General features: G+C 36.4%; 1 protein-coding gene across 1 annotated transcript in view; it reads right to left on the bottom strand.

The window, feature by feature from the left end:
• The window catches only part of TMPRSS15 (transmembrane serine protease 15), a 140,900-nt gene that overhangs the window by 26,572 nt on the left and 93,287 nt on the right, over window positions 1–21,041 (bottom strand). The window contains exons 13-16 of the mRNA XM_056825876.1: window positions 15,507–15,642; window positions 10,105–10,194; window positions 6,995–7,120; window positions 6,357–6,497 (exon numbers count right to left, since the gene is read on the bottom strand). Of these exons, the coding sequence (XP_056681854.1) occupies window positions 6,357–6,497; window positions 6,995–7,120; window positions 10,105–10,194; window positions 15,507–15,642 (493 nt within the window). The remainder of the gene's footprint in view (window positions 1–6,356; window positions 6,498–6,994; window positions 7,121–10,104; window positions 10,195–15,506; window positions 15,643–21,041) is intronic.

The raw sequence follows: 21,041 nt of genomic DNA on the forward strand, positions 1-21,041 counted from the left end.
TACAGCAAATGATATACATTTTCTTTTAATAAATACTCTTTTTTCTTTGAATGATTCATTTATTTGTTTCATAAATATGTAAATATTACTTGCTAAATTATGAATAACACATTTCCCATCAACTGTTGTATGCAAAAACTTGATTAACAAATGAATAAATAAATAAAATAAAATGACTCATTTTAGCTTTTTGGTGTTAGCTAGTTAAATTGATGAGTAAATTCATGTGACAGTTTTGGAAACATTGAATGGGACTGGATGATCCAAATCCTGCAGATCCCCATCTCTAAGGTATTTCCAAGTACGCACTGATGAGTTAACCGATTCAGGATTTTCTAGAGAGAGACCTAGGAGAACTGATAAAAAGAACAGTCCAAGACTTCAGCTCTAAATTGAGAGATCTACAGAAACAACTTATATTTTTGTGGGTTTTTTTTTCTGTAATGTCTGCCCATCTTTTACATTTGAAAATATTTTTCAATATAAACTGTTATCCAGAACTGAGGCATAAATCAATCAAGCAGTTTTGATTTAGTGTCTGATATCATGATTGCTACTTCTGCTTTTTAAAAAAATCTCAGTTGAAGCCCAATAGATTCTGCTCCACCCCCTTACCTTTACTCTGTGTGTGTCTGCCTGCCTAAAATGTGTTTCTTGTAAACAACATATCATAGGATTCTGGTCTTTAATCTAGTCTGCTGCCCATTCCTGTTTTATGTTTGAGTTCATCCCATTTACATCCACAGTTTTGGTTACCATCAAGCAGCTTTGAAAGTAAAGATTTGACTAAGAAATCTCATGTTCCAATGGAAAAACCTCCTCTAATTCTGGGTGAATATCTGAGTTATGCCTAGGATTTCTCTCCCACCCCTCAAACTATGTCCTTACCTCTTACAGGCTTATAAATAAGAGATTTGTCTTATTGATTTATCTATCTGTCATTTGTGTTCATCGAACCTTCTGATCAAACTCCCAGCCTAAAGTTTCAGTTAAATTTCTAATCTATTCTGGTGTCAGGTACAATGCCAGGAAGTCCTTAGAAAAACTATTCTTGTGTTAGACAAAAGCAGAGGAAACTATGGTGAAGGTATAAGTTGTGTAAGTGAGTTTTGGAGAAAAAGGGAGGCTGGTTCTGCTGACAACTCAAAAAGTCAAGGGGATCTCTAAAAATTAATGCTATAAAGCCGATATAAGCTTTAATTCTGCCATGAATAGTCCATCCTCATTATAGGATCCAGAATTTCTCTTCCAGAACAGTGTTCTCTCGGATCCAGTTTCACTAATGGGGGAAAAATCCCAGGCAGGACTGATTTTAAATCTGTATTTGTTGAGCTCTGTCAAACTAAATGTCACTAACTATATACTTACCCTATTGAGCATCCTCTATATACTCTATTAAACAGCCCTGACCAATATTTGGTACTCTTGTTTCTGAAACTTTATATATTTTAAAGGGTAAAATAGGAGTAAAAATACTGAAACAACCGAGTTCATTTGGATAGACCCTGGAGAGTATTTATTTACCAATGAAACTTTTAAAAAAGTCTTTATGAATCACACTGTAAAGAAAAATCCACCTCCTGCTGAGGTTTCTCTAGGGGCTGAGTGCTGATGCTGTTTGTCACACTGTCCACCTGGTCCCACTACTAGTCTGAGACACCTTTGATTTGGGGCTGCTGGCAATCCATGAGCATCTTATTCCTTTATGAAACAAAAGCATTGTTCTTCATAATCTTGCCCTTGACGGGTAAGAAAACCCCTCAATGGCATCCTCTTGCTGTTAACTTTTATCCGTAACAAGGAAGATAAGGAGATAGAAAGAGCAAAAAAGATCACGATCCCATGACAACAGATACAACTTCTAGCTGCCTCACAGTAAGATTCTGTCTTGGACCAGGACCTTGGCAGAATAAACGACCTTCTCATTTCGGACACGTGGCCAATGCTCATGCTAAACTGTTTCCTTCACGATGTACTTTCCCCAGAATATCAGGAAAAGAATGAGAACTTTTCCATCAAGAAGAAAAACAATTTGAAAGCTTTCAAAAGCTATCGTCTCATTTCTGTCTTCCTAATTTTGGCTAAGATGAGAGTGCTGAGATAAAGGTAGAGAAGAGAGAAGAAAATTGCTCTCTCCATTTGCAGAAATCTATGGCACCATAAACTATTTATGGAGCGCATTCATGAAGCCAGCTTTCCCTTAAGATCAGGGGTGAAAGCAGGATGTCGATTTTCACCACGATTAGACAATATTCTAGAAATTCTAGCTATAGCAGGAAGGCAAGAAAAAGAAATGGAAGGAATACGAATAGGCAATGAAGAAACAAAACTATCACACTTTACGGATGATGTGACTTAGAGCAACTTCAAGAACCTACTGAAAAACTAGTTGAATCAATGAAAAACTTTAGTAAAGTTTTGGGATATAAAATAAACTGTCATAAATCATATCTAAATGAGCATTTCTTTATATTGCCAACAAGGTTTATACAGAAGAGAGAGACAAAAAGGGAAATTCCATTTAAAATTACTGCAGTCAATATAAAATACCTGGGAATTTACCTGTCAAGACACACCCAGGAACTATAGAAAACACAATTACAAACCACTTTTCACATAATAAAGACAGATCCAAACAACTGGAGAAATATTAATTGCTCCTGGGCAGATTGAACCATTATAAAAATGATAATTGTACCTTAATTATTTATTTATTAAATGCCATTCCAATCAAACTGCCAAAGAATTATTTTGTAGTTCTAGAAAAAAATAACAACAAAATTCATCTGGAAGAACAAAAGGTCAAAAATATAAAGAGAATAATTTTTTTCAATGGGAAAGAAGGTGCCCTGCTGATACCAGATTTCAACTTCTATTACAAAGTGGTAACCATTATAAAAATCTGGCACTGACTTAGAGAAAGAGTGATGGATACTACAATATATGTGGTAACTAACCACAGTAATCTAGTGTTTGATAAATTAAAAAATCCCAGCTTTGGGGGCAAGAATTCACTATTTGACAAAAATTGGTGGAAAAACTGGAGAGTAGCTTGGTAGAAATTTGGCATAGACCAACATCTTACATATATATTAAGATAAGGTCAAAATGCATATATGATTTTGACATAAAGGATGATCTCATAAGCATTAAGGGATAATGAAAAATTTTACCCATCATATACATGAATAAGGGAAGAGCTCATGACAGAATAAGAGAGACAGAAGATCATGGGAAGTAAGATGGATAATTTTAATTACATGACATTTTAAACAATTTTCACAGATTAAATAAATACAACAAAACTAGAAAGAAAGCCAGAAACTGGGATAATACTTTAATAGTAAGTTGCTTTGAGAAAAGTTTTATTATAAAATATATAACGAACAGAGTCAAATATATAAAAATAAGAGCTATTCTCCAATTGATAAATGGTCAAAGGATATGAATTTTTTAGAAGAAATTAATGCTATCATTAGGCATATGAAAAATACTTGAAGTCACTGTTGATTAGAGAAATGCAAATTAAAATAATTCTAAATTACCATCTCACACCTATCAGACTGGCTAATATGACAGAAAAGGAAAATGCAAATAATGGAAAGATTATGAAAAAGAATAGATAGTTATGCACTGTTATAGTAGTTGTGAATTGATCTAGTCATTCTGAAGAATAATTTGGAACCATGCCCAAAGAACTATGCATATTCTTTGATCACTGCTAGGTCTACATTCTAAAAGAGATAAAGAAAAGGGGGGAAGAGCTCTTTTTGCAAAGATATTTATATAAGCTTTTTTTTTTTAATGGAAAATGTGGAAATTGAGGTCATGTTCATCATTTTGGGAATAACTTTGGGCTAAACAAGTTGTAGTACATAATTATGATGGAATATTATTATACTATAAGAAATAAGGACAATAGTTTCAGAAAAACCTGGAAAGATCCATATGAACAAATGAATACAGATCATTTTACACAGTAACAGCAATATCGCAATGATGCCCAACTGTGTAAGACTTAGCTACAGTGATCCAAGACAACTCCAAAGGACACATGATGAAAAATGTTATCTATTCCAGAGAGAAAATTGAATAACTTTGAGTGCAAATTGAAGTCTTTTTTTTCAGATTATTTTTCTTGCTTTTTTTGTGCAACATGGCTAATATGGAAATGTGTTTTGTATGATTTCACATGTACAATTGGTATTATATTGGTTGCCTTCTCAGTGGGTGGGGAATGGAAAGAAGAAAATTTAAAACTCAAAATTTCTAAAAAAGTAAATAAATAATAAATGAAATGTAATTTCTTTACTATGAATTTCCAAATTGTTGTTTGAATGTCTTGATAAATGCAGAAATATTCTAGTGAGTTTTGTGGGTATTATTCTGTAGAATTTTTAAAAAGAAAAATAATTGAAAGTTACATGCAAATGGCACTTAGACTCTTTTATCATTTTTACTTCTCTGGAGAATGACATACTGATTTTTTTTTAAAGGAAGAGGTGATGACACCATATAGAAAATGTTAAGAAGCCTTTTTTTTTTTTGCAATCTGCAGTTTCTAAACTCATCTGGCTAAAAATCACTATTAGTGCTATTATTAACTCTTCTCTACAGTTTGGAAAAAAGAGACTTCTTTAACCAGAAAGCAAAATTTCATTTTAGGAGAATGTGTTTATTTTATCTCTGTGTTTTTCTGTGAATGATTTAGTAGAACTTTATTGCCTTCTTTAGTAGTTTTACCTGACAAAATGAGAAACCATCTCTAAACCTTAAAGTTTCCATTTTGATCAAGACAAAAATTTTATAATTAATTGATATTATGTAAGAAAATTTGTGCTAAATTTGCAAAGGAGAGATTTAGTGGAACAAAGAAAATCAGCTATGAAGATCCCCTTGGGTGATGATTGAAAAGAAATAAATGAATGTTGATACAGATACCTATACTCCAGCATTCAGCATTCTTCATGAGTGACTACGTTTGGAAAGTGATTGGGGAAGTACCTTTGCAAATCTGCTTGAGAAATAAAGCTTTAAAAAAAAAGGATTCTTCCAGATATTGCTAACAGCTGATTGTCCAGTTGAAGACACCAGGATGCTGATTCAAGGATGCTCATCTCTAATTTTAAGAAGCTAAACTGATCATTTTTCCTTTTTGAGGAAAAATGTTTCGCAGAAGCAGACAATTTCATAAAATAGACAGCTAAAATCAAGATGATGGAGTAAGAAAATCTTTATCTAAGTGGACATTAAAATGCATTGTGTTCCTTTTTTCCCATATGCAATTATACCTCCTAGAATTTACTTTACAGCAAAAACTGTGGTGCTATATCAATCATCACAGTTTTGCTCAAGAGAACTCAGTAGCGAAGGCAGGCTCATTTTTGCTGGTATTTTTCCTACTTTTGAAACCACTTAGACTAAGGTAGAATATGTGATAAAGTTGAGACTAAGATAATTTGTAGTCATTTATTTTTAATCCTGGAAATAATATATAGACACACTGATGGCAATTTTAGAGAATGTTTCCAAAGAAGAAACATTATAGTCTACACTTGAGGCCAAGCTTCCTCTCTACTCAGTTGACATTTTATTGTCTATATGTAACTCATTTAATTAAGCCAACAAATACATATCAATTGATTTTTTATGTAGAATAGATTTCATTATTATTTACCTAATATTAATGATATCAAGAAAGAATGGGGCGCAATTCTTTCTAATATATCAGTTCCTCAAAGTAGTTTATCAAATTTATCCGGAAGATTGTGGACAAGCAGATACATCATGACCCCAGCCTTGAATATCGTAAGCAGGACAGTGGAGTAAGGTACATATTCCACAACTTCAACAAGGATAGAGCACTAAACCTTGGAGTCAGGAAGACCTGAGTTCAAATCTGACCTCAGACACTTATTACTGATATAACTCTAGAGAGTTTACTCAACTTCTGTCTGCCTCAGTTCCCTCATCTATAAAACAGGGACAATATAACACCTCTTTTATAGTGCTGTGAACATCAAATGAGTTATTTGTAAAGTGCTTTGCAAACTTTAAAGCACTGTGCAAGTTGTAGTTATTATTATGACATCTTTTTTACCCTCATCATAATCTTTTAACTTCAAGTGAAAGGTAAATTGTCCACTGAAAAATATTGGGGATCATTGCTATGTCCTTATTAGAATGTGGACGTTGTAAGGAGTTAGGAGAAAAAGAAAAAGTCCTTTTCAACCAGGATGAGATGGAATGTCAATCTTACCATTAACGTAGGAATTTAGTATATTTTTCCTTTTTTAAATTCAGAGTTTAAAAAATCTTTAGCAGAAAATATATTTTATGCATCATACTCTATTTACCTGGCATTCCTAAGTGGTAGCCAGTGGTAAAGTTGGCTAAAAACCCTCTTTTGTTTAGTTCTTCGTCAGTGATGAAGAGCACCGTCATCTGGTTGGTAGTGGAATAGATGTCTTTTACAGGACCTAATCCTGTATACACAGCTGTTCCAAGGAAAAAGCAAATTTTTAGTAAATGCATTCAATGCATCTTGAAGAAACTATAATACCTATTTGGTTCTATGCCTAGTCATTTCCAACAAATATAAAAAAGCGGATCCATTAAACTAATATGCAAATTAATTATTTGCTCTTTCAGAAGATCATCTTTATGTGATGGTCCATGGGGTCATGGGGTTTTCCTTATTTGGCAATATTCCTGACATTTTTCAAAAAGTCTCGAGGAGATACATTTTGCTTACTGTGGTTCATGAGATCATGAGGACTCAAACACGATTAAATGACTGAATAAAAAATAAACTTGTTTATTAACAAACAAAACAAAGCATTTTCCTGATTTTTTTCTACTCCTTAAAAATATTCTGTATAGACCGCTGTGTTTTGAGTTTTAAGGATAATTGGATTTAATCTCAGATATTTCTGCATGAGCTAATTAGAAGTTTCAAATTCTGTGCTAAAATGATCCAATGGATAATACTTGCCCAACAATAAGGAGTCGTCACCTCCACCATCTCGAACTTCAACAACATCAGCAATATTTTCCAAGTCAAATGCTTCAAAGTGAAGTTGAATGTTCTTCCCTTTTTCAGCATTTAAGTACCAGACACCTAAAATTTAATAATTAAATGCAAAACTGAATTTAGAAGCAAATTTCATATTTTTGAATGTCTCAGAGAAATACCTTTGGTTGTCAAGGATTTTAGAACTCTTTCGGGGTTACTTTGGATTCCATGGACAACCAACTTCCTAAGAACTTTGATGACAGGCAACAAATGGGCTTTAAATACGCCATTTCCATAAAAAATATAAAATGAATTTGAAACAGTTTGCTATAATTTAACTATCATATTAATATAAAATGCTTTTTTTCCATTTTTTAAAATTATGAACTTAACAAATACCACAAAAAATAACCATTTTAATATATGTTGTAGAACAGGAGAGGAATATACACGAAACTGCAAATATGTGTGATATTTGTTTTAAAATGTCCGGCTCCAAACCCAACTTGAATTCTATTACATCGTAATATCTTTCAGGGAATAGACGAGAGATGATGCATAGAAGACAGGACATGGCAACTGATTATATGTGAGTGATCAGGAAGGGTAGCCAAGGATGACGTTTAGGGATTTGAGCCCTAGTGACTACAATGTATGGATAATCCTCAAAGCTGATCTGCTTTTATGTCATTCTTTTCCTCAGGTCTCATTTCATTTTTGGAGAGGGCCTGTGGAGCCCTATTCCTATCCCCTCTTTCCCTCCCAGGTGCCTTATTACCTAACTAAAAAAAAGAGAATTTCTTACAACAAACACGAATAAATAAAATAAATGACTACACCAGCGATGTCTGAAATTTTAACTTCATGGCAAAATTTTGGTCCTTGATTTTAAATAGATATGACTTACCTTCTTAAAGAAAACTCCATCCATGTTCACGTATTCTAGTGTTTTGAGGTTTTTTGGTTTGTTTTGGAATTCTGTCAAATGTTTTTCTGCATCTTGACTTGATCACGTCATAATTCTTTTTGTATTAACACGGTCCATTTTATTTATAGTTTTTTTTAGTATTGGAACCACATCCCTGAATATTTGGTATACGTCCAAGCTAGTTATGGGATAGACTCATTTGAAAATATATTCCTACGGCCTCTTTACAAATAGTTTGTCTTGTTTTCATATTGACAAAATGCCTTAAAGTTATTTTTTTTCATTTGTATCTTGGCTGTCTCTTATTTCCACATTTAATACTGTGTGGTACGCCTGGGGCTTGCCTACTTCTACAGGGAATACACATGCCCCACATCCATGGTTCAGATCTGCATGATCTAAAAGGGTCTGTGCTTGCTTTCTTCAGGTTCTGTATTTTTTTAAAGAATCTCCAGGGCAGTTCAGGCCAGGATGCGGCTGACTTTTAGCATTCCGAAGGAGCTTGAACTGACCCGAGATGTGGCCACTGCTTGCCTGGCCAGAGCTATATTATTGCTGTTCTTCCTTCATTTTTGGAGAGGACCACTGAGACCGTGGGGTGATGTCCTGCCTTGTGCATTAAGTCGTTCGCCTCTCCTCTCCCGGAGAATCGCCCAAGCCCATTGGCAAGACGATGAAGATGCTGGTGATGATTTAGGATGTCGGGCATGACTGGTCGCACAGCACCTGCCTCAGTAACCTTCATGGCCATTGGAACAAATCCTTTTCATCTGTCCTTTGCACACTCCCCAGATTCAGAGCAACACAACTACCTGCTTTCTCTGCTTTCTGCCAACTATCTCCTCCGTGCCTAAGCCACAGTTCAGGATGTGTTTGTAATCCTGCTCTTTGTTCTGTTTGGCCCCAGCAGGCCCATGGCTCCATTCTGGGTCTGTGACCCTAAAAAGCACCAGAAAAGCCCTGTCACTGCCTGCCATCTGCCCCCTGGCTTAGTCCAGGGCAAGTAGACCTCTGCCTCTCCCTCTAAGCTGACATGAACTTAAGAGATGGTCCATGGTGGTTTGTCCTTGGGTTTCCCAAGTGCCATTAGATCAGATGCTCTTCTTTTGTGAGGATCTTGGATGAGAGAGTTATGGAGGCAGATGGGCGTCGCTTCCACTTCATCTTGCATTATTGTGGTCAACCAAGATCTTTTTGGGTAAACTTGCAAATAATTTTTATGCCAAGCAAACCTTTGTGAGTATGAAGTTTTGACATTTTTCTTTTCTTTCATTACATATAAATGGTGGCATAAATAGGTGGCTTTATACACAGCATACAAGAAACATTGATTGAAAGAACAAAGATACGTTTTATATCATGAGCTGGGTAATTTTTGTCAGCCATATCCATTTTCACATTTCTGTGGACAGCTACACGCGCACGTCTTTGAAATAAGAAGGTCTCTAATCAGTAGCTTATGTCTTCCTAGGTGGAAGCCTTACATGAATTCTTTCACAAGAAATTCATTTAAAACAACGGCATCAGGTTAATACCTTTTCTTGACATACACTTTTTCCACAGAAGTCTAACTAGACGAATGACTATGGATTAGACGCTCCTGCTCTCAAAACAAGATTTTCCTGTCTTAATCTGGAGAGCAGTTGTAGAAACATTCACTAGAAGAAATTCATTATGATTAATGAGTCACCCGACACTTGGACAAAATCTGAGAACTTCAGTTCCAAAGCAAGATGTTCTTCTACTGAGAATAGCTGCAAGGTATCTTGTGTCTAAGAGATGCTCAATAAATATTTGTTGAATGAATAATGAATTAAATGTTTTATGTAGAGACTGTCTTCTAGTACACATCTCTGAACTGTTTTTTTTAGAGTAAATAGTACTTATTGCCCTTGGCCTTCTCCTAATAAACTTTGGTCCATTTCTTTGATTTAGGTAGATTTGGATAGCCCTCCTCCATCAACGGCTGTTGGTAATGCTTCCATTGTTTTCTCATTCATTTTTCTAGAATAAATATGTGGAGTATAGTTGATCTTTTCTAGTTATTGTGTTATTATTCATTGATAATAAACCCAGGTCTGCTAAGTCTGTAATTGAATTTTAAGGGAAATAATAATTTGAAAGATCTGTTCTCTGATGATAATAAAAAGTCATGACTCACAGAAAGCTTGATTGGGGTAGTTATTTGGATAATTCATAGAAGAAAAAGTTGTGTTTGGTTCCCAAAGTTCCACAGGTCCTCCACAGTCAGCTAAAAGAGCAAACATTGGAGATAGATTAGTAAATTGTTAATGGCAGAGAATAACAGAGAGAGTGGATGGTCTCAAAAGCAATGTCAAACTTTAATATGGCGATGAAGTTGACAAAGTCCTGAACTCAGTCTTTCTTTAGAGCTTTATTGGAAGTGTTAAGCTAGGATCAACCTAGGATCAACTAGTGGAATTGGGGGCAGATTTAGACAAACTTAAGAAGTAGGTGAAGTTTGGCTCCCCGCCCCCCCCCCTTCCCAACATAGGTATCCAGGATCGATAGGAAATTTAGTCAGTAAAACGTTATAATTTCATAAAGTTATAATTTTATTAAAAAGTTTATAATTTTATGGTGCTTTGTCTTTTAGGATACTTTTCATTTTAAAAGCAGCCTGACAGGAAAGACCAAAAATTAGTATGAACAAATTAATCATAATAAGGTTAATATCAGGTATAAAAAATAAATAAAATTGGGTTAATGGTTGTGGTTTGAGAAGAAATAAGGGTACTTGGTAGCATCTCTCAAATTAAACCACAAAATTAGCTGTCCACCTTGTCTGCAAGGTAACTCTGGCCTTGATTGGAGTGATTTTTAAAAATTAAATTAATAAATAATATTATTAATTGTTTATTTTAAATTTTAAAATACTTTTTAAATTTAAAAAATCCTTACCTTCCATTTTAGAATCAATACTGTGTATCAGTTCCAAGGCAGAAGAATGGTAAGGGCTAGAAAAGGGGGATTAAGTGACTTGCCCAGGGTCACACAGCTAGGAAGTGTCTGAGGCCAGATCCCACAACTTCTCTCAATTCCACAGAGCCACCTAGCTGCCCCCTAGTGTTGTTAATAGTGCCTTTAAAAACTATTCATTGAAGACACTCATTCCCAAGTGTTATTTCATTATTAAAAATGAAACTATTCTGAACTTGTATTTCCTAATAAATTAGTTTAATTACTTATCTCTTAAAAAATTCCAGAGGTAGATTATTAAGAATCTTTTTTGACTTTCAAATTTTTGAGATTCTTAAGAACTTTATTATGAAGAAAAAAAATTTGTTATAGAGATGACTATTAAACAAGGAAGCAAGGCAATCTGTAAATCCTTCCATTTGGAATTTCAGGTTCTGGGTTCAAAAATCCCAGGCAGTTCTCTTCTATTATTCCCTTCTTTAATGACGTTAAGGGTTTTTTGGAATAGAAAGCTCTTCTCCTGGACCTATGCTCCTTAGCTTGTCTAGTTTTGAGACTAGGATGCTATGCTGTTTTTTGTTTTTGTTTTGGCAGAGTGAGCATATATGCTTCTAATATTCTTGCTTTTTGTTTCTCTTCTTCACTTCTGTGTATTTGTTTCAGTCTATTTTCCTCTCGTTTTTTCAGTGAGACTTACCATTGTAGATTCCAGTTTTTCTATTCTCTCATTTTTTTCTGCACAAGCCTTAAATTCAGGTATCAGAATTCTTATTTTTCCTTTGAACCATTCAAACGCAGTATTCGAAGTTCCATGTTCTCCAATGTTGGAACATTTTCCTTTGATTTGCACTGTTTATTCATAGATACCTGAACTCCATGACTAGATCTGGAAGCCATCTTTCTTACTGTCGTTCATGTTTTCTCTTTTAATTATGTTCAAGGACTGTGAATTTTCTTCTTCTTGAAATCTCTAGTCATTCCAGTCTTTTATCCCCTCACTTTCCCTGTCACTCGCACTTCTGGATTCCTTGGGGCTGCTTCTCCGATGGTCTCACCCTCCTCTCAAGCGGAGCAATTCATCCTTCAGTAGCCTGGATCTATTTCCACAGGATTTTGCGTGATTTGAACTGGTCTCAGCCAGATAGTATTCTCTTTCCTTCAAAGGTGGTGGAGCCAAAATGACCCCTCCCAAATTCCTGTGACTTCCCCACTCCCTCTAGTCCTTGGTTCAGAGCTTCGCAGCACCAGGGCTTGTAGGTTGTGACCTGTGGCTGGCTTTGGTTCTGGATGATTGTGGCCCCTTGTTGCCAGGAGTGTGGGGAAACAGTGATCGATGAACTCAGTGGCGCTTTGGATTCTGGGTGTTCTGGATCAGTAGGCAGATAAAGCAGCTTTCTGTTTTGTTTAAGATTCTGTTTGGAAGACGTTGGAGCGATTACAGGAATCGGAGAGAATGTCCCGTCCTCCACGTGCTCCTGCTGCTCTCCTAGAGATCTGGCTCTTTTACTTGTAAGTCAAAGTTGCATCTCCTGTTTTCAGGTTTCTGCGCCTTCTCATTCAAGCAGATTTGGTTGGGGTCTTTTGGGGACTGAACCAGAGTCGTCGAGTGTTTGAAGCTGAAACAATAATAACTACCAAATATGAGAAACCTTCGTAGATGCTGAAGATTCTCTGTCTGAGTTCGAGTCAGGAGCACTTACCTCCTCTAAGTCAGTGCTCACATTGTTGTGATATCACACGACCACACACTAGAGCCTCCTCGAAACTGGCATGTGTTGATGGATGTTGGGGCCATTTCCCGCTCGCCAACTCAAAGACTTTCATTGATCTTTCTTCATAATCTTATGAGCTTTCCCATGTACAAAGCTGTCACTGAGGTACACATACACTTGCAGGGAATTTCTATTTTGAATTACTTTCTCCCTCGGTTTTCCTCCTTCTTCCAGAGCCATCAAGTCCAGTGGCAAGACTGAAGTCTGGATGCCCATTGATGGTCCAGGGCACAGCAGATTCCCCGGGTGTCCTCCCTAGTCTAAGCGTTCTGCGGCACCCATTTGAACTGCCTTCATGATCACTGGAACAAATTATTCTCATGTGCCCCTTCCACTGGGGGAATCTCCATAGGCTTGTCCAGATACTCCCTCTATTCATCAAAGGCTTTAAAGCCCTTTAGCCACTCTCACCCTGATTTAAGCTCTCTTCCAGGGCTCTTTTTTCTGGGGTTTGGCCGTAGCTTCTTGGAATCACCAAAAGTGGGTGAGAAGCCAGCTCACACGCCAGAGGGGCTCGTCCTCCCTGAATACCCCATACCCACTTTTATAAACAATATGGCCTCGCCAGGTATGGGCTGGCAGCGATCAGTCTCCTCTCTCTCCCTCCCAAAGTCCTCAGACTTCTAGAAGGCCTCCAATTCTTTCATCAATCAGTCCCCCTGCAGAGAAGGGGCTGCCCACGTATCTGTGACGGCTCTGTGTCTCAATAAAAGCGTGAGATCCTTGAGGACAGGAAACACATCTACGTGGCAAACAGAACCATCCCACTAAAAAGCCAACCCGAGGCAATGCAAACTGATGGGACCAGAGAAGGGTAAGAAAAGTGATCTACGTGTCTGTAGAACTGAGTAGACTTTACACAGTTGAGATGAAAAAGTGTGTTAGAGTTTACTAGTGCTGAATGCTAAATCGGACTTTTCCCGGAACTAGGCTCTTTAATATTCATGCTGTAGTTCATTGCTGTTATTATTATCCGAGAACACACAAGGAAGGCGAATATATCTTTGAGTTCCTAGCTAAAAGTCTGAAGAGCGGCCAGGAGTTCTATACTTCAAATGCACATTTATCACCTACGTAGAGGTAAGTAGCTTAGGACACTCATCATCCAGAGTAAGGTAATATGCATTAATGAACATACGAAAGGTGCCAATTCTCTGGATACTCTTCTTTATGGAATAGCCCCAAGGAGGCCACCAGTTTTTGTTTTAAAACCCTTCTTTTCCATCTTAGAATCAACACTGTATATTGGTTACAAGGCAGGAGAGTGGTCAGGGCTAGTGAAAGCGGTACGTGACTTCTGTAGGGCTGGAAAGTGTGGGAGGCTAGATCTGAACCCAGGACTCTGGTCTCTAGGCCTGCCTCCGAATCTACTGAGACACCTACCTGCTCCCAGGAAATGAATTTTGAATTCATGTTATCTTATCATTGGTTTAACAAGTTTTATGGGTGTCTCTCCAGATACAAAACACTGGAAAAATCTGGCAAATTTCTTATCTACAAATTCCTTTTGTGCTTCTATCATTGACTTTAATAGCCACAGAAGAAAGCTTTCATGTGATCCTTAAGAGAACAGCCAAAGCTCATGAAATATCATTTGGGGCATTTTAGTTATTTGCTATTTTTAAACCTGCTTCTGGTAGCTGGGGGAAGAGTTAAATTGAAGTTCTTGATCGGTTCAGGGGCTGGTAGTTGCCCGATGCTGAATGCTAAATAGGACCTTTCCCTGGAACGAGTCTCTTTAATATTTATGCCGTAATTCATTGCTTATTCTGCTGATAGGCACTTCTAAGCTAACACAGACAATCTTTTGCAAAAAATGATGGAGCTTTTGCTTTCAGCCTGCTGCTGCTATATACTCAGGTTGGAATCCGTCGGACTGTGTGCATTATCAGGGAATTTACGATACTTCCCTGGAAAATGGAATGGTCTTTTGGAGATGAAAAAGTTTTAAAATATTTGGGCCTTAACAAAAAAAAATTCCCTTTAACTACTCATCGAAGGAGGTAGATGAAAAGGTTTTCAGGTATATCAAATAATTAAAGCCACGAGTCGTCAGCTTGAACTTTGGTGAGGATGTAAGCGATTCCTTGATTTCTCTTTACTAATGTGAAACCCACCCAATATAGATCAATATTAAGATTTACATTTAGTTGAAAAAATAAACTGCACAAATACGAGATGGGGAAAATGTGCTTAGATGGGAGTTAATCTGTACTCTATTACAAACATGAATACTATGGAAATGGGAATTGAGTGATAACGCATGTATAATCCAATGCGATTACTTGTCAGCTCTGGGAGGGGGGGAAAAGAGGGGAGGAAGACAACATGAATCATGTAACCATGGGAAAATACTCAATAAAATAAATAAAAGAACAAGAAGTGAATCTGGAAAGGATCTGAGAGTTTTAGGAGTCGGCAAGTTCAACAACACAATTCAGAATCTATGATTGCAAGGATGTAGAGATTCTTTCAATGAATGCAAGTCATAAACCAGCTAAGACAGGGAGTTAGCAGCCTGCGAAATGCTGTGACTTGCTTAGGGTAATATCAGAGAGGATACTTGAACCCAGGTTTTCCTGATTCCTAGCCTAGAACGCTATATGTTACCTTGTATCTCCTGAAATATGGCAGGCAAATAAGTTAACTTGATTTTAACTTCATTAAGAGAGGCACACATTATAGATGTTCTTAAGCTAGCCTCAATTGTGCCTACACTTTAAAATCCCTCTTTACTGATACAAGTTATCAGCTCCTTTAAAACAGAAGTCTATAATTCAAAATCAGACTCTAACATGAAAGTGTCAACATGGGGAACAAGAGAAAATGCATATTCAGCAGGGATACTTACTAGGAAGTTCTGCTGGTGGAGTGGGAACCGGAGTTGGTTCTGGATATGCACTCTTATTGCAAATCCCACTTGCTAGGTTAAGGTCATCCAATGCTATGTCACTCCACATTCCATTTTTATAACCATCAATAAGAACCTGAAAATGGGAGATGGGCCGGAAGGTAGAGAAGATATCAATTCATAGATTTAATAACAAAGAGCTCCGTCTGCACTGGAACCATTCCACTAAGTTACAATGCTACAGACAGGCAAGGTGGCTTTATTCAAAGAAGCAATAGTCAACTAGCTACAGTGTGGGGGAAGTTATTATAAGAGCTGCCTGACCAAGCTACTCATGCCTCTATTTGGTTTGAAATTCCCAATATTAGAGAGAAAAGGCAGGAATATTATCTATGAGAAGATAAGATTATACTGCGCAATATACACATGTTATCTGGGAGAGGGAAAAGGTATATCAATTTTCTCCCATTAGAACATTAAAATTGATTTATCGGATTAGCTAAAAATCAGTAAAGTCTTACTATGTATCATCAGGGATATAGATGAGCTTATGTCAAAGCCTTATGATCACCCAAACATTTTGGCGCGTGATGTGCTTTTTTGGAGCTTTTCAGTAAGCACAGCAAGACTCTTTCCCCCGAATCACACAGAGCAGGGGAACAGAACTCATGCACATAGGCACCCAATTCTCATCTAGCCTATTAGGCTTTCTTGCTCTGACTCCTGATGGTGCTGCTAGTCCTGTGGGATGAGGGATAATTTACAAATAATGACCAAGAAGTTTAATCATGCTCTGCTTTTCAAGGCTTATTATTTGCTTCTAAGGAGAAGCTAGAGTTTCATCAGGGTTATTGGCTACAGTTGATGCCTTCAAGCTCCAAAAAATCACTTTCTTCTCTTTCCTGAGATGTTAAAAAATATTATTGATTACTTTTCCATTCAAGATTATATTTTATCATGTTTTATAAATTTTATCTATTAAGTTTATAATGAATATTTTTTTCTCTAGATCATCATTTAAAAAATTAAATTAGATTACATTCTTATACTCTGAAAAGCTAAAAGGGAATACAGAGGGATACATATATTTATAGCATGCTTTTTATTGTAGCAGAAACTGGAAATAAGTTGTGCTCATCAACTGAGGAACAGGTGGACAAAATATGGTATATTAATATAATGGAAAATTATTGCACCATAAGATATGATGAAAGGGACATACTCAGAGAAAAATCGGAGAGAATTTGGGAGTTTGAAATCACATAAAGTGAAGTAAGCAGAGCCAAGATAACAATTATATAATGACTACAGTAATTTGAACTAAAAAAAAATCTGAAATACTTCATAAGGTGCAGTGACTAGCTATTACTCCAAAGGGCAGAAAATGAGATATTCTTCTCACTTCTTGACAGACTGGTGATAGATCAAAAGGGAAGAACAAGATGCCCTTTTTGAACATGTGCAATATGTTGATTTATTTTGTTTGACTAGGCTTATGGATTTCAAAAGACATTAGTTTTTGTAAGTCTTTTGAGGAGAAGAATCAAGGGAAGTTGGAATGTTAATAGGAGGGCAGGAATACAAGAATAAAAACATCAGTAAAACATTTCAAAGGAGAAAAGAGGAAAACAGGAGGTTCAGAGGGATATGGAAAAAGAACATAACTTTGGAACTAACATTATGTTGGAAGTATTAGCTACCTAAAAAATGAATAAGCTATATATATTATAGAGGTTCACAGTTCCATATATGATCCTCTTTTCATATTCTTCCCTAAAAATGAAAATGCTCATATTTGTTGGTGTTTGTCAAATTTGAAATAATAGCAAAAATATTAAAACCATTAACATCTAAAATATATATTGTATTTTTCTACTCAGAAGATGGCAGCGTAGAGGCAGCAAAAGTTCAGACCTCTGAAAGCCCTTCTTCACCAATTAAAAACAAAATGCTCCTAGGGGACTGAAAACCAAATCTAACAACAGGACAGAGTTCAAGGAACCCTTCTGTCAGACTCAACTTAAAAGGTACCCCCCCCCAAAAGCCTGAATTCAAGAGCACTCGGGTTTAAGGTGAAGGAAGAAGGAAGATCCCAGGACCCCTCCCCCACCTACAGTACTGAGCCTCCAGCAGTAGCTGGAATCTCTAGGCAGGCAAGGGCACTAGTCTAGAGGGAGTACCTGGCGGGCAAAGCTGTGCCAGGCTCAAGGCTTTGAACACAGGCAGCAGGGAGGCAGCTGGAGGAGAACCTCAAAGAAGACAGCCCAATCACAGCTGAGACACTCCATATTGCCCCCCTTCCTGAGGTTTTGGCCTCAGGGCACATCCAGCTTTGCAAGTTCAACTCCACTGGGCTTAATCTTATCAAGTCTTCAGAGGGAAAGGAAGCTCAAGCTCCAACATACCTCCCCCATAGACTGCTCTGAAAGCTTTGCTGACTAAGCTCCAAGGGTAAAGGCTGACAGAAAAGCCCAAACCCACAGATCCAGCACATAATGAGAGGAGCAAGACTACAGGTGATTACAGGGGGAAAAGAAGGGGCAAATATGAGCAAAGAACAGAAAAAAAAAGAAATTACAATTGACAGCTTCTATATAGACAATGAACAAAGAAAATGTAACAGAGGAGGATCAAGGAACATCAAGCAAAAATACAGAAACTCCAGCAAATTAGACACAGGCTTTGGAAGAACTCAAAATATAATTCAAAACACAATTAAGAGAGGCTGAAGACAACTGGGAAAAGAACTTAAAAAGCAAGATAAGTCATCTGGAAACAGAGACACTTGAACTAAAACAAGAAAATAGTGTCTTGAAAGCCAAAATTAATCAGCTTGAAAATGAGGCAAAGGAGATGAAAGATGAGGCAAATAAAATGAAAGATAACCTCCAAAGAAAATCAGACCAGATGGAGAAGGATGACCAAAAAGCCAGTAATAAAATTCAGTCTTTAAAAATCAGAATACAACAATTAGAAGCAAGTGACTTCAAAAGGCAGCAGGAAAGTATAAAACAAAATCAAAAGAATGAAAAAATTGAGGAAAATATGAAACACCACATTCACAAACAGAAGATTTAGAAAATCAGTTCAGGAGAGACAATTTAAGAACCATTGGTCTATCAGAAGACCATGACAAAAGAAAAAGCCTGGACATCATCCTACAGGAAATTATCCAAGAAAACTGCCCTGATATTCTAGAACAAGAGGGAAAAGTAGAGCTTGAAAGAATCCACATATCACTTCCTGTACTTAATCCCCAACTGACAACACCCAGGAATATTATAGCCAAATTCAAGAACTACCAGACCAAGGAAAAAATATTACAAGCTGCTAATAAGAAGTCATTCAGATATCATGGAACGATAGTGAGGATAACACAGGATCTGGCTGCATCTACACTGAAGAACTGAAAGGCATGGAATATGATATCCCAGAAAGTAAGGGAAATAGGTCTACATCCAAGAATCAAATACCCAGCAAAACTAACTATATTCTTACAGTATGGTCATTTAATAAAATAGAAGAATTCTAAGCATTTATAAAGAAAACACCAGACCTGAATAGAAAATTTGATGTGCAAACACAGAAATCAAGAAAATCCTCAAAAGGTAATTAAGAAACGGGGAAAAAAAACAAAACAAAACAAAACAAAACAAAAACACTTTTCTTAAGGGACCCAACAAGTTAAAATGATATGTATCCCTACAAGAAAAGAGGATATTGGTAACTCTAAAAAATTGTTATTATCACCTGGGGAGCTAGAAGAATTATACTTAGAGGGACCAGTGACACACTATGATGAAATGCCAAATATATATATATATATATATATATATATATATATATGTATATGTCTGTATGCAAAAATATATATGAGAATATATATATATATATATATATATATATATATATACAACTAGACTTTAAAAAGGTTAATACTAAGAGAAATGGGAAAAGAAACAAAATGGGGTAAATTTATATGTCACAAAGAAGTACATGGCGGGAGGAGGGGAGAACATCAATACACTAGAAGGGTAAAGAGGTTAGAGATAGGAAATACTCAATTCTTAAAATATATATTGTATTTCCTTGTATAGAATTTTGAAGTTTTATGGAACCAAATATTCAAATAATCCAAATTTTGTTTCAAAATCTGACCTAAATTTGGAATTTAGGTTTCCTTCAATGGAAGGGACATTTCCTGAGCAGCATAACTCTTAGAGAAAGAAGATCATTGCCCATTTTTCCTACTCAAAACTGGTTCCTGACACATGTTAGGAAGAAGAGAAAGGTGGCTACAGATATAATATAAAGAAGCAAGATAATTTTATTTTGCATTTCACTATAATAGTAGTGTGTAGGACTACTATTTACCATAACTGACTATAATTTGTTTTAACATAATTTATTTTCATAATTTAATATAATTTTTCCCCTCTTCCCACAACATGGGCTAGGTTTAGGCCTCTCCCTTTTACCTTTTGAAATATGGATTGGCTTTCCCTAATTTTAAGTTTTCCCTAAAAAGGAGACAAAGCTATTCCCCGGACCTAATTGGCAGAGGCTTCTCTGATGCAGTTTCCTGGCCAGCTAAAGGCATGAAAAGTCACAACCACATGTGAGTTAGGCTTAAAGAATGCCTGAAGACCAGGTGAGTCCCATATCCTTTAACATCTCTTGTTCTGATGAACGGACACTTCCCAAACAGGGAGATGTGGGATGTGGAGGCTAAAAAAGCTAGGTACTATTATATTATGGCTGCATATCTTTACTGTGTTGGAGGAAAATAAAGATCCTTTTGTTAACTATTCAATGACTTGTGAGTGCCTCATTTCATCTAAACATCAAAGAGTATTGGTATTAGAGTTACTTCCAATTTATGGATTACTCATAAGAGTGAGAATGTGATGGGAAGAGCCTTTGCTTATCAGAGAGCAACAAGTTTATTTCCCTTCTTAAGGATCCAAGTCCTCAGAGTTATGCCATCAGCTCAAATGCTTTTTGTTGGGTGACATTCCCTCTTGTTTATTGCTAACAATTTATCTGACTTTGGTCTCTAAAATGACCAATATTTTTATTTCCACTAATTCATCCATATAAACATACACCTTTTCAAGGATTTTATTAATTTTTAAAATGAGAAATGACAGTGTCTGCAAGTCAAAGGAAAGACATTTTCACTTTGATTGTTGATAAACACGTCAGATCATATTATTTTAAAATGGCTTATGGAAGATAATGATCATTAGGGGGTTGGAATAACTTTAACAAGAACAGGTCATGCCAAAAGTCTCCTTTGCAATATCCTCATCCAGATCATGCCTTCAAACGGAAAGCATCCCTCAGTCCTGTCCTGGGCTCTCCTCTCTTCTCACTCTATTTTCCTTCATTTGGGGAGCTTTTTAGCACCATGGACTTAATTATCATTTCTAGGTTGATGATCTACTTATTCTACTCCAATCTCTCTGCTGAATTTGCCTCTCCAACTGCCTTTCATACATTTCCAACTGGATATCTAGTACATATTTAAAACTC

The sequence above is a fragment of the Monodelphis domestica genome, chromosome 4 (assembly GCF_027887165.1).
Source record: "Monodelphis domestica isolate mMonDom1 chromosome 4, mMonDom1.pri, whole genome shotgun sequence".
NCBI classification, from domain to species: domain Eukaryota; kingdom Metazoa; phylum Chordata; class Mammalia; order Didelphimorphia; family Didelphidae; genus Monodelphis; species Monodelphis domestica.